The sequence below is a fragment of the Hipposideros armiger genome, unplaced genomic scaffold, assembly GCF_001890085.2.
Source record: "Hipposideros armiger isolate ML-2016 unplaced genomic scaffold, ASM189008v1 scaffold_1311, whole genome shotgun sequence".
Lineage (NCBI taxonomy): Eukaryota > Metazoa > Chordata > Mammalia > Chiroptera > Hipposideridae > Hipposideros > Hipposideros armiger.
Genome location: NW_017732661.1, coordinates 216,352 through 231,025, shown reverse-complemented (window position 1 = coordinate 231,025; position 14,674 = coordinate 216,352). Strand labels below are relative to the sequence as shown.

The window sequence follows — 14,674 nt, the reverse complement described above, 5'->3', positions numbered from 1 at the left end:
TCTTTCTGTTCTTGGTAAAAATTCCCTCCACTGGGGGTTTCCTTTTGGAGGGAAGTACTTGCAGGCAATCACAACAACAGTGACCTCCCCGAGGGCTTCTCCTTATGCCAGCCTCCACTTCCATGTCCAGAGGGCATTGTAGAGCGGTTCCTTTATCAATTCTCTTCCCTTGTTCCATCCCCACCTGTTTCTCTCTTGCAGAGCAACTACTCTAGTGACACGGAAAGCGAGGACAACTTCCTCATGATGCCTCCGCGGGACCACCTGGGCCTCAGCGTGTTCTCTATGCTCTGCTGCTTCTGGCCTTTGGGTATCGCGGCCTTCTACCTGTCCCATGAGGTAAGTCCTCTCTCTGTCAGTCACACACACACAACAAACCCAGGCTGATGAGGAGAGCCCAAGAAGCCATTCAGCTCATGCTATCAGAGGGGTCCATACTTTATGGTTGGAGAATAGACCCTGGGAGGTCAAGGCCACCTCACCTCATTTTTATCATAGGACTGCCTGTGACCCCTGGGGCAAGGAGGACAGTCTTCAGGAAGAGGGCTCAGTGATGGAAACAGGTGTCCACTTGGAAAAAGCAGACAGGTTGGGGAGCTTGGCCTTTGAGTAGGAACTTGGGCCCTGCCAGCAGGATTGACCCAGTGCTGGAAGCGCTGTGCCCAGGGCGATGACGTCTAACTTACTGAGAAAGGAGACGAAGGTAGTTTTGTTTTCTTTATGAAAGGTGCATGCATATAAAATAGATTCTAGTTTCACAACAGCCTGTGTATACTCATCCCAAATTAATGTTCTGCTAGAGGAATTGGTGGCTGTGCTTTCCTTCATCCAGGGCTTCTAAGGATATTGGTTCCCAGCCCTTTTTCACTGCAAAGAATCCTCCTTGTTAAGCCTTCATGGAACCCAGCTTTTGAAAGATTTCCTTTAGCAAATGAAAAATATTCTTTCAGAAATAACCGATGTCCCCATTTTTATTAATCAAAGGAAGATGTTTATACTTGCCAATTAAAGCATGAGATTTCAGCATCACCATACCCCACACTATCATCCCAACCAAACAGAGAGAAAGGCAGCTCCATAGGCTGGCCAAGATGAGCATGACACCATGCTCATTGATGTCCTCGAGGCTCCTTGAATTTCCCTCAGTTCTGGGGTCCCCTTCCAGCTTCTAGGACTCTAGGGCTGAAGCTGCAAACAGCTGACTCTGGCAGGTCTTTTGCTTGAAACATTTATTTATTTCTCTTGGCTTGAAAATAAATTCCCTGGCCCAACCCAGCCCAGCAGTGGCCTCTCACTGCTTCTTGCTGACTTCAGTACTGATTCTGTTTTGTTTGACTGGTGAGAGCCCCTTTAGGCCCTTTTCTTTTTTGGCTGCCCCCACCCTCCTTTCCTGACACCACGGAGGAGTAGAGGAGAACAGTGAACTGACTGGCAGGGGTGCTCCTGAGGGCAGGCGCTTCTCAGCAGGGGTAGGAAAGCTGCAGGATGAGGTGGGGCCCTGCTCAGCACTGCTCTGTGGTCTTGGTTCTGGAGGATGATGGATGGGGTAGTGGGTGATGGGAAAGTCTTGCACTGCTGAGGTTAGGCTGAGTGGTTACTCCATGTCCAAGGATGGCCTGGAGGGTCAGCCTGAACATCTATTGTGTGAGTTTGTCCTACAAAAAAGACCCCCCCTTCTTTTGAGACACAAGCATGGGCTGAAAATCAAGACTGTCCTGTCTGGTAGGGGCCTGAGTGGCTGTGGGGTAGAGCGAAGCCTGGGTGTGCCTGCACCCTGAGGAGAAGATGTGGGTACTGTGTACGCTGATGACTAGAACCCAGGGTGGGACCTGGAGAAAGCATATGGACAGATGCCCTCCATATGTGGAACATGCTCAAAGAAGACCCCGGAGGTGGAGAGCTGACCCACTCCTGTGTACACTGCACCTGGAACCTGGGTTAGAGAATGTACTGCATGTTGACAGAGTCATTTCACTACAAAAGTGAAAGTCAGGGTGGACCAAAGAGAACTGGCTTCTCACACACTATGGGCAGGTCTGGCTTTTCCCATGAGCTGAATATATGACATCAGCCCTCTCTTCTGCATTCCAGTCCCCCCACACGGCAAGGTGAAAGAGGGTCAGTCACTCCCAGCCTCCTGGGACCAAGCCCACTAAGGAAAGCCTGTACCCTCACCTCCTGCGCAGGCAGGCACCAGTGACATCAGAGCTCTATTCTGATTGCCAAATTTTAGAGTAGGATTGATTGTTTTTATCTTGGATTCTACTAGGACAGGTGTTACCTGTTCAAATTGATGAGAGTAGACATCACATAAACAAATCTGCAGGGTACCTAGAGGGGGTAAGCCCTGAATAAAAGGCGAGAGCACAGGGAAAAGTGGCCTATGTGACCAGATGGAGAGGCAGTCCTTTATCTTGGCTGCCCCACATGTCCTAGGGTGAAGCCTCTGTCTCTGGAGCAGGAAAAACTATGCACAGCATCTTTGTCTGAAAGATTGTATTATAATAAAAATCAAAGCCACAATTGCACAGACTGGCATTTAAAATCTAGTATTTCTCAAAAAGTAATTTTATTCTTCACATGGTAAGAACCTCTTAGACTTGGGCCTGAGAAGTCATGAAGTTTAATACCTTCAATGATAAAGAGGATTCTAATTATTTGTTCAACAGTGAATGTGAAATGCAGTTTCTGTGGAGGCCTCTGATCATATCTCTCAGAGGCAAAAGCAAAAGTGTAGGGGTTGCATTCAGTGTTGGAATAAAAAGAGGGACCCCAGAGTTCCCCAGCTCTCAGTCCTTCTTTTCATTGTGTTTTGAGGATGATCACAGAAGAGAAGAAATCTCTGGAGGCGAATGCCCTTCACAGGGCTTGTATCCAAATCTTTCCACATGGGAACTCCCAGGCTGAGACCAGCTTTCTCCTTTACAGTCCACAGCTGTATGGTTCTGTACTCTGCTGCAGACCTGAAGGCAACCACCTCTGGCACACAGGCTTCAGCACAGCCACAAGCCTGCCATGCATGCTGTTTGTGCCTCTATAGCCTGACTGCAGACACAAAATCTTCAGCAAGTACTCAGATAGCAGGCAGCTGCCAAAGGGCAAGTGTGTGCATGCAATAGAACAGACATACTCTGAGAGTTATTACACTAAATTAAATCAGGGCTTTCCTGGGCAAACCAGCTGGGAGTTCTACGCGGGGCACTGGAGAGTCCAAAAGTCTCTCTGCACGGTCCTTTGTGGTTGTCTCCAGTGCCTCCTACTGCCCAGAGGTGCTGAGGGCTGGGGTGGTGATGTCAGAGTACAGTAATCAGCATATTGATGAAGCCAAGACCCCTCAAGTTCCAGATGCTGTTCACAAGGAAATCTTTGACATCGGTATGACTTTAGTTTGTTTGTTTCTTTCTTTCTTTGTTTTACCACAGATCATATCACAGTGTATGTCAGTAGTCACTGGCAATTAGGCAGTGTCTGCACTTTGTCAGAACAACCACTCAATGAGGTCAAGGGAACATAAAAGGCCATTCCAGGAAAATGAAACAAAAATCTCAGTGGTTGGATAACATGGAGAAGTGGTGAGACAAATTAATCGGGCCTCTAGACTTAATAGAACCTGAGATATTTTTTGTTCTGTCCTATTCCAGCTGGGCCCAAGTCAGTAGGCAACTTCTCCATGCCTCAGTTTCCTGACCCATAAAATGGTGTTAAATGTGGCATAGAGCAGGCAGGGGTTAGAGAAGTGAAGTTAGAAGGCTCCTGGAAAGCAGAAGTTTCCTGGAAATCAGCAGGTGCTGAACACGCTCTACTGGAAATCCAAATTGTCAGCACACATGTGGGTTCCTAGAAGAAGGGACTGGAAAGACACACAGGATTTTTTTCTCCAGCAGATTTTATAATTTGCAAGAGGTGTTAAATAGTATTAATAGTAATGGTAGTAATAAAAGTGTTTGTAAACTGGGTGACATATGGTGATCTACTAGGTGTTGCTCCCATGTTAAATACTGTGCATCTGGCTTCTCAGGGAATGGTCCTGACCAATAGCATCAGCATCCCCAGCACTGTTGGAAATGCACACTGTGTGACGCTACCACAGATCTGCTTAATCAGAGCCTCTGGGAGTGGGGGTGCATCCTGGGAACCTGCATTTGAACCTGATGCTGCTTCAGTTTGATTAGTGCTGTTGCACATACATGATCTTGTAGAAAGTCTGCTGTGGCACTGCCACTACATCACTTTGTGACCATGACATCAGGATTCAGTGAGGTTGAATGGTGTCTAAGGCCAGAGCTGACTGGTAGTGGGCTGGGACTGCCAGGACAGCCTGGCTCAGAGCCATTTCTAAAGAAGGCAGTTGGTTGAGCCTTGCTGTGATTGAGGACTCAATGTGGAGGACTGTAGCCTGACTGTGATTAAGCACTCAGTGTGGAGGACCATGGAGGAGGATAAGTGTAACATTTGTCCACGACTTCATTTTACTCCAACAGTGTTAATTGTTTGATCCATCTCCAATGTGAGCAAGGTTCATAAACCACTTTATGGAGAGGAAAGTGTTGTATGCAATTTTGGTAAATACATCTAGTAACTTATGCTTCTGATTGATGTTGAGGATAGAAATAAATCCATAATTTGCTGAGTCACTGCTGTGAGTTAGTTAATATGCACATTTTGTCTTATTTAATCTTTGCAATGAATCTGAAAGGTGGAAAAGTATTATACCCATTTTATGGATAAAAACTGAATTTCAAGGGATTTATTTATAGAAATTAGAGAGGTAGCAAGTATGGGTACATGATGCAAATATAGATATTTCTAATCCTTAAAATCAAATTTTCTTTGAACCCAAGGTCCATAAGTTTAGTACCTATGTTTTCTTCTATGCAGTTGTGGAGAAAAAGGAACCCTCATACACTATTGGTGGGCATGCAGATTGGTGCAGCCACTATTGAGGCAGTGTGGAAGTTCCTCAAAAAATTAAAAATAGAATTACCATATGACCCAGCAATCCCTCTCTTGGGTATCTATCCAAAAAACCTGAAAACATTTATCTGTAAACATATATGTGCTCTGATGTTCATTGCAGCTTTATTTATGGTGGTCAAGGCATGGAATCAACCAAAAGTGCCCTGCAATAGATGATTGGATAAAGAAGTTGTGGTGTATATATACACAATGGAATACTATTCTGCCATAAGAAAAGATGAAATAATGCCATTTGCACCAACATAGATGGGTCTTGAAATTATAATGCTAAGCAAAATAAGTCAGACAGAAAAAGTAGAGAACCATATAATTTCACTGATATGTGGTATGTAAAACTGAAAACAATAGAAGAACGAGAAAAACAAATGAAGAAACAAACTCATAGACACAGGCAATAGTTTAGTGGTTACCAGAGGGTAAAGGGGGAGGAGGGTGGTAGATGAAGGTAAAGGAGATCAAATATATGGTGATAGAAGGAGAACTGACTCTGGGTGGTGAACACTCAATGTGATACATAGATGATGTATTACAGAATTGTACACCTGAAATCTATGTAACTTTGCTAACAATTGTCACCCCAATAAATTTTAATTTAAAAAAATCAAATTTTCTGCAGTATAACTTTGACTTTTATCTGTTTGGAAACATAAATAGAAGCACAGTACTTGCTTCTAAATCTGGTCCTCCACCCTGCTTGGAGGGTGGTGTAGTGAGGAAGAGAAGCCCATTTTAGAAAGGGCTGTGATGCTTATCTCCACCACCTTCACTCAATCCCATGTGGCAGGTGCCATCTTGAGACTGAAGCTGGAGACCCTCCCCCAAGAGGCATTGGGTCTGTAACTGGGCACTAGACCTAAGGGTACCATCCCCTGCATCTACTGCAGATATCTTCTGCATTTGTGCATTTATTATGTTAATCATTTTATTTCATTTCATTTAATAAAATGTTTCTTTTCTTTGCTAACTGCAACATTATAACAATAATTAAATGAGAAAAGAATCAGATTATGAATTTTATGAATAGCACCAACAAAGGGAATTGGACAAATTAAGGGAAAAAAGGAAATCTCTTTATGGTACTAAAACCTAGAAGAACAGGAGCCCAACCTGGCCAGTAACTGTGTACATGAAATCCATTCATTCATCCGACATTTGCTGAGCACCTACTATCATCAGGCTCTGCTCTGTGTGCAGGTATATAGCAGTGATCAAAACAGAACCCCACCTTCACAGAGTTGACATTCTAGTGATGAGAGTCAGGAAACAAACAAAAGTAAATTACAGAATACCCAATTGTGATAAGTTATAAAGAAGAAAAATTAATTTGGAAATAGATATGAGGCATACATTTTTAAATGGGGTGGTCATGGAAGGGCTTTCTTAGAGGGTAGCATTTCATGATAAAACTACAGACTCAGACATGAGGATCTCTTGAGAAAAGAGCTTTTCCAGCAGAGAGACAGCCAGTGAAAAGCCCTAAGGTGGGAACATGCCTGGTGAGTTTGAGAACAATGTGGAGGCCACCATGGCTGGAGCAGGTGCCCTTTGGGTGAGGAAGTAGGAAGTGAAGCCCGAGAGGTAACAAGACTTGGGCAGGTGAGGGTAGAGCCCACTGGGCTTTTTAGGTGAGAAGCCACTGGGGTGTTTGAGCAAGGGAGAGAAAAAATTCCTATAAGGAAGTATGTGGAGGGCCCTTGCAGGGACATAGAAGCAGGGACATCTGCTGGAGGCTGGTGTCATCATCCAGAAGAGGCACTGGTGCTGTGGACTGCAGTAATGGCTGAGAATTTAGTGAAAAGTGAGAAGATGGATTTAGTGAAAAGCATGGATTGTGGAAGGGTTGTGGCCAACAGATTTCTGTTGCGGGTGTGAGATGAGGGGAGAATGGAAGGACAGGTTGAAAAGTGGAGTCTCCACTGGCCAGGGGGAAGTGGAGGGTACTGTGTGCCAAAGGTACTGTGGAGCTGGGCTTTGATCCTTTGACCCTGGCAGGTTTACAATGCCTGGTGGCATACAAGTGGAGGCACCAACAGCTGGATGTGCACATTTGGCAAGGGGTCCAAGGGAGACGTGTGGGCTAAGAACAGGAATTAAGACCATGTTTGAGAGTTAAGCTCTCAGCAATGAGGAGGCCAGTGACAGCATTGACAAGCAGTCTTGGGGGTGCTGGACGTGAAAGCCCATGAGTGTGGGCTCAAGAGAGAACAGGAGAAAAAGATCCAGGAGACACTGAGCTATGCTGCTGGAAACTAGAACAGCGGGCACTGTGCAGGGAGCACAAGAGGGACTCCTGTGTGCTGGCTACACACTTGCTACCATACCCATAAGTGTAAAGCTCAGCAAGTGAAAACTTGCTTACTTACTGAGCATCACATTTATGATTTGTGTACTTTTGTGTAGCTATGTTATACTTTAATTAAAAAGTATTTCTTAAATTATGGGAAAAGAAGAGTTGGATGTGGTACCTCAAGTTATCTCTTTTGAAAAGTTTTGCTATGAACAGAAAGAGAGAAATGGGTGGTAGCTAATAGGAGGAGTGATATCAAGAGCATTTCTTTTTTAAGTAGGAGAAATTGTAGCATATTTGTATGCTGATGAACATGATCCAACAAACAGGGAAAATCAATGTTTCACTGGGGGTGGGGAGCTGGTGAAAGAGAATTTCTGGAGAGATGTTCTTGAGCAGGTATGTGGAGCAGGAAGTGGAGGGAGCTCATGAGTTCATACAGAGTGGCAGGAGATGCATGGGAGCTGCACAGGAAGCTGTGACGAGGCACACGGTACTGAAGTTTGAAAAGTGACGGGCCTGTACCAGGGGCACGTGCCAGGGAGGGCATGGCAGGATTGTGGCACCTGGTAGAGGTGAGCATGCCTTGGCAGCCAGGACCTCTGCAGGGCTCCCCTAGCAATATTCTTTCAGGGCACATGCAGCCCTGGTGTGGGCAGAAGGGTGATGTGCCAGGGCTGCCAACATGCCTGAAGAAGACCACAGAGGAAGAGATGCAGGAACTCAGTGACGTAGACAAAGGAGCAGTTGTGACGTCAGGCCATGGAATCTGAGTAAAATGGGAAGGGAGGATGTGAGGACTAAGCATTTGCTGTGCTGGGCACCATGCTGATCATTTGCACACATCCCTCACTCACATCCTGCAGCAGGCCTCTGAGGGCAGTGTTCCTTTTCACATTTTCAAATGAGGATATAGGCCCTAAGAAGTCATGCAGCCAGTCCCATCTCACATTTCCAGGGGCAGAGCCTAGATCTCCACCCTGCTGCAGCCTCATTGCCCACCTACGGGGTGGTGCTTAGTAATTAAGTACTTGGTGACTGATTTCACCCAAGTAGCGTTAAAAGAAACCATGGGCATTGTTTAGACATTATGAATCCCTGTATAGAGAAGAAGCATATTAAGTGTAGAGTCCTTTGTTTTTGTTTTCTCAGTGAAACAAGTATTCTGATTATCATTCCCAGGGATATGTCTGTCCTTCCCCCATCTGACTCCATCAGGACTGAATAATATTAAATTATGGAAGAGAACCAGGTAATACTGAGTAATGATATATACTAAAGGTACTTGTTTCTCCTGAATTTGACTTTCCTCTGCAGAGTAGATATATAAGTCAAGTACATCACAGGCAGTGCCTTTTCCCCTCTAAATTAGGGGCTCTGCAAATTCTGCAAAGGTGGAGGGAAACAATTTGGGATTTTGAGTGTGAAAACCTGTCGCTCAAATAAGCCCTGGTAGAACACATGAGGGACACCATTGCTGTTCTAAAGGGAATTAAATATTTCCCTTCTGAATCTTTACCCTGGATATTAATACTAATTGTTTATGGCTGGTTCCTAGGATTTTTCTCAGGGTTTTCAGCCTGTTTCCCAGGAAGAACCCAAACTGTTCTATAATTGCTGTCAGGACATTGTGCCTTGCCTCTCAAGGAGAGTGAGGGCAGTTTCCTGGCAGACTACCAAATAATGCCATTTGTTGGATTTTGTTTTCATAGTTGGTTTTTGAGCCACCGTGTTGTTTGTATTATAAAAGAACCAACTAGTGGGGCCATCAAGACTTGAATGATTAGCCCCACCTTCCGGTTTCTTTTTCTTTCTTTCTTTTTTGTAAATTAAAGTTTATTGAGGTGACAATGGTTAGTAAAGCTACATAGGTTTCAAATATACAATTCTATAATACATCATCTATATATTACATTTTGTGTTCACCACCCAGAGTCAGTTCTCCAGCCATCAGCATGTATTTGATCCCCTTTACCCTCTTCTACCACCCCCCTCTCCCGTTACCCTCTGGTAACCACTAAGCTATTGTCTGCGAAAAAGTCAAGAGCCATATGGCTTCACTGATATGTGGGATGTAAAACTGAAAGCAACAAAGGGCCAAGACAAACAAATAAAAAAACAAAACTCCCGTCTCTTAACATCAAAAGAACACACTGATTTGCCTCTGGAAAAATGAGAGGTTGGTAAGATGATTTCAAAAGAGGGAGCAGGGAACTGTTGTGGACTCCTGCTCATTGCCTAGACTTCTGATCTACTGCAAATCAAATAACATAGAGATTCTGCACGTGTGTGTGGGTGTGTGTGTGGGTGTGTGTGTGTTTTGCCAAGAGCTCCTTGAAGAGATCATTAAGTGTGGCATTTTCTTCATGATATTTGCTTCTCAACACTCCCCACACGTGTATTTTACCTACGTGTCATTTCTGGGTCCTTGCTCTACCCACCGCTTCCCTTGCATTCAGATTGGTTCAGCAGTCACCTTCTGACAGGTGAGTTTCTAGGTCCTCGCACTGCCCTCCAGCCCCACTCAGAAGATTCAGTGGCCATCAGCTAGACAAGTTCCTGCTTACATGTTCTGTCTCTATGCCAACCATGCAGTGTCACTTGCTGTGCACAGGTGTTGCAGCCTGTGCAAGAGGCAAAGGAACACCAGCCTTGCTGCTGGGGTGTAGAGAGCTTCAGAGGGGTACATGCAGTGTCTTGAGTATGCTGAAGGCGATGGCATCATTTCCTTCATGGGGGATCAGGGGAGAGATTGCCCCTGAATTTCCTTCTCCTTTTTTCTTACCCCAGCCCATCACCCAAGACCTCCTCACAGCCTTCTTCCAGAATGCATTTGGAGGAACACTCCCCATGAGATAGATGATGGATGTCCACCGTGCATTTGTCTGCACATAAGAGTGAAGATTAGGAGGAAAGAAAGTGTGCAGAAGACATGGCTTTATGCTACGTGAAGGGCTGCATGTGCTTTTCCTCGTTCCTGTTCTAATATTTCAGGACATAGTTTACCTGCCCAGGGGCAGCCTCCTTCCACCTTATGCCTTTTTCTGAAAGAGCTGTAGTTATTACAAAATGCAGCATTTTTTCCATAGTGTCAATTTCGGCTTTATCTCCAGGAGATGTTTGGACTGGGAGAGGGAGTACACTTACTACAGAGTGACTGAGTGAGGCCTTGGCCCGTAAGGGCTGGAATGCGGGCTGCAGCTTCTCCTGAGGGGCCCTGAGAGACACCTGACACCATAGTGGGGTAGCTCATGAGCACTGAGGAGATCCTGGACTCACCTTGGACTCCTTAGGATACAAAGACTGCAGCAAGCTTGGGTGCAGATGCTTTATTTGAAGGTATAATCCCAAGCCAACAAAAGTGAGGCAAAATGGAAACAAGGCATGGAAGGAAGGCAAGAAACACAGGCAGATACCTTAGCAGACTGGCCACCACTTCCCAGTGGGGATGGTTGGCAGCTCAGCACACAGGACATCTTGAACAGGCTTCACTAGAACAGTGGAGGGTGTCTAGAGAGGGAATTTTCTCTCTATCTTCCACCACCTCCATAAGTACAGTGATGTTGCCTGCCTGGAGTTGTAATGGAGGAGTGGCAGGGCAGAGCAGGCAGGGAAGAGCCTGAGAGACATGAGGCTGAGGGACCCACAGGCACAGGAGATGTGTCTGATGTCCCTCCTCCTGGAAGCAAAAGCACTGAGCTAGAGTCCAACAAACTCAGGTGGCCCTTCAATCCCCCAAGTGACCGCCCCTCCTCCCAGAATGCCGGACAACTGAAAACATCACAGGTAGACTCATTCTGCTCTGTACCAGATCTAACACCAAAATCAAACTATGTGATATAATAAGCTGACATTCAGCTTTTATTCAAAATGCAAGCTGTGTCAGACATACCAGAGCCCACATTGAGAAAGTAATCCCTCCCAGGACAACCCTGTTTGAGCACAGAAGTGCTAGCAGGGTCCTCCTGGGCAAGGATGGTAACCCTGCCTTGGACTTCTGGCCAGGCCAGGCCAAGAATACAGACAGGGCACTAAAGGGAATGGGGGTGAAGGCCCCTTCACCCATTGATACTAGAGTGACAGTATATGTGGTACTAGAATTATTACCACTTTACAGGTGAAAAACGTGTATTAACGCTATTCAAATAAAGGTCTGTGCTATGTTTAAATCCTTTAAATACACCCAGAGCTCTTTTTCAGAACAGGTTTATAACAGATTTTATTTCATCTTCACAAGGGCCACTGAATGAGAGGCAGGTTTTATTGGCCTAGCAAGTGGGAAAGCTGGGCAAGGTTGTTTAACTTCTCCAGGGTCACACAGCAGGCTAACTGTACACCAGCACTGGGGCCCACAAGGGGTGGGGTTGTAAAGAACCACTGGGATAGCTGAAGCATCTGCGGATGCTCCTAGAGATTCTAGTTCAATTTATTCATGGTCACATTTTATTTTTCCAGTTTAATGCTGATTGGTTTTGGTTTAATACTTTCCCCATGGAAAAAATATTTTTTCAGTTATTTCCCATTTCTCCGTCCAACAAAGTCAATTTTGTGGTTTCAAAAATTATCCTATGGTGGGCCAGCAGAGTGGCTCATTGGCTAAGAGTTGGCTTGGGAGTGAGAGCTCTGAGCAGCAGGGCCACCAGTTCGGATCCCATATGGGCCAGTGACGCTGTGTGCTGTGCCTTCTACAGCTAAGATGGTGAACAACAGCTCGATCTGGAGCTGGGCTGTAATGAGTCACCGGCGATGGTGTAGGCTGCAGTGGGGCTGGCCAGCAGCTGGGGTGCGCTTTTGTGAGCTGCTGTGGATGTTCCAGGAGTGTCCCTTGTGTGGGTTGTGTGTGCATTCCTATTATAGTTTAACCTTGACTTCTATTGTCATGTCAGTGGGTGGATTGACCCTCAGGCTGACTGGTTGTGGGGTTTGGCCACATCTATACCTCTCAGGCTGCTGCGTGTGGGACTTACCCTGTTAAGTAGGCTTCACCCCAGTAGGCTTTGGTGTCTGATGAGACCACCCTGTCAGTGTGCTGCTTGTGAGACTAATTGGGTGATGTTCTGCTGTGGTCTAAAGCTGACCTCCAGGTATATTTTTTCTGGGGCCTCTTGGAAGGGACTCTGGTGCAGGTAAAGGTCAGCCACTACTTGTGATGAGCCAAGGACTACCTGGTAGGAGCTACAAAGCAATCCACAGTTGGTTGCTGCCTGTGCTAGACCTGGAGTTGTGTGGAAGAGGCCATGCTACTAATCAGGGATGACTTCTACCATTACTGGGCCTGGTGTAGCTCTACAAAAAACCCAGGACACCCCAAGGTCTGCTGCCATTTGCCAGCTCCTGTAAGGCTTAGCCACTGATAGACCCTTGAGTGGTATGCGAGTTGGGTGAGGTGGGGTCTCAGGTTGTCACCAAGGTTGGACGAGTGGTGGTCACTAGGTTGATGTCAATTCTGGTTTGGTGACAGTGCTGAGATCAGAGCTACTCAGCAAAAGTTTCAGAGCACACCAAGGCTAGCTGTCATGCACCTTAAGCCCACAGACTCTGGAGAGTTTTCCAAGAAAAGGTGCAATGCTGAAAGGGCTAGATGCTTGTGGAGAAAATGCCTCAGGTGTTGGGTGATTTGGGTGGGGTGGGGTTCCAAGGAGTCACCAAGGTGAAGTGAATGGAGTTCACCAGACCAATTTAGATTCAGATTTGGCCATGTGGAAGAAGGCTCAACACAACTAAGATGGTGCCTGCTTGCCAACTGCACAGGAATAGGACCCCACACAGGGAAAATGGTGACTGTCCCTTCAATTGTTGCCCCACAGCCACACAACTCAATCTCTCTTTGTATGTTTCTGATATCCCCTGAGTCACTGTCCCTCCAACAGAGCCTAGGGTGAGTGCCTGCAAATGAGTTAGTCTGTGAATGAGCTTTTTGAGAAGATGTCTGGGTTTTCTGCAGCCTTCTGTCCCACTTGGATAGTCATAATCCCCACTGATTTTCACAGCCAAATGTTATGGGGAGCTCCTCTTCTCAGCACTGGTACTCTGGACTGGGGAGCCCAGTATGGGGCTAGAATACCTTATTCCTCTCAGGGGGAGCTCTGCAGCTGAGATATACCTCCCAATTCTCAACTGCCACTTGCAGGTGTGGGGCTGGCCTGTTCTGTGCCTCCACCCCTCCTACCAGTCTCAATGTGGCTTCTTCTTTATATCCTTAGCTTTGTTCAGCTAGGCTTCAGATGGCTCTTCAGGTTTATTATTCTATAATTTAGTTATAATTTTAATGTGGACACTGGAGGACATAAGCACAGTTTTTATCTACTCTGCCATCTTGGATCGTCTCCAATAAGAATATTTTTTAATGAGAAAAGCGAAGGCTTGGTTGAGAAACTTAGATTACCTTTGCTTGAATTCCCATTTCTTCTGGTGCTAACAGAAACTTGAATTGGTTCTTTGCTGTGCATGATCACAACTACAGTGGCACTTAATTTGACATGATGTATGAGAAAATGGGACACAGTCCATATATGCCTCATCAAGCACCAAGAAAGTAACCTTCTGTTTAGATGATAAAAAGCACAGGGCCTGGCATTTTGTAGTAGCTAAGTCCTGGCTCTATTTTTGTGTGATGTAGAGATCTGAACACCTGTGTTCTGTTTGGCCATTTCATAAAGATGAACCATGTGGCTTGTAAATGTAGTATCACCTAATGGTGTCCAGGCAGACTCAGAAGGAGTTGGTCATGCCTGAGATCAAATCAAGTCACCAAATGTTCTAGGCACATGCCCTCTGCAAGGCTGTTGGCAGCTAGCCCTAACCCCACTAGGGATCTCTGGCAGACAGTGCTGATCTCACTTCTCCAAGCTGCTCCACTGAGGATGCTGCTAGTTGTAGGTCGAGGGCTGCTCCCAGGTTGTGTTAATTCTCTAGTCCTTCTGGCTTGTTCCTCCTGCATCATAGGTGGAAACAATAAAGACAGAGGTGACTTGAGTGGGAGCACTGCCTCAGGGAGGAAGTAAATCACACTGATGTAAGTTTTATGCTGCAGAAGGAAGTAGATTGACATAAGACTAGGAAGGCACGGTAGGGCCAGAAAGACTTTAAAGCAAACTAGAGTCTGTCTCTTAACAAAGTATTTTAAGCCAGAGGATAACAGGTCAGGAATAGAACTAAAGGAAGAATAATCAAAAGTACAGCATGGAAACAATATGCTCTAAAATAGACTCAACCTTAGTCCAGAAAATCTTGTCACAAGTAAGTGAGCAAACACATTGTCAGGTTCTGTGGAGTCTCTGTGACTATCTGCTGTACACCTTTGGAGTCACCAGAGATAGATAGAGGAAAACCTGAAACAGTTCATCTCCTTCCACACTCCTGTCAGCCAGGAGCATACAGTAAGCCTCAGATGGGTGTGATAATTGAACT

The 14,674-nt window shown here is 45.7% G+C and overlaps 1 protein-coding gene across 1 annotated transcript in view; it reads left to right on the top strand.

Moving 5' to 3' along the window:
- Positions 1-14,674, top strand: part of SYNDIG1 (synapse differentiation inducing 1) — a 54,075-nt gene that overhangs the window by 25,553 nt on the left and 13,848 nt on the right. The window contains exon 2 of the mRNA XM_019633429.1: positions 202-339. Coding sequence (XP_019488974.1) covers positions 202-339 — 138 coding nt within the window. The remainder of the gene's footprint in view (positions 1-201; positions 340-14,674) is intronic.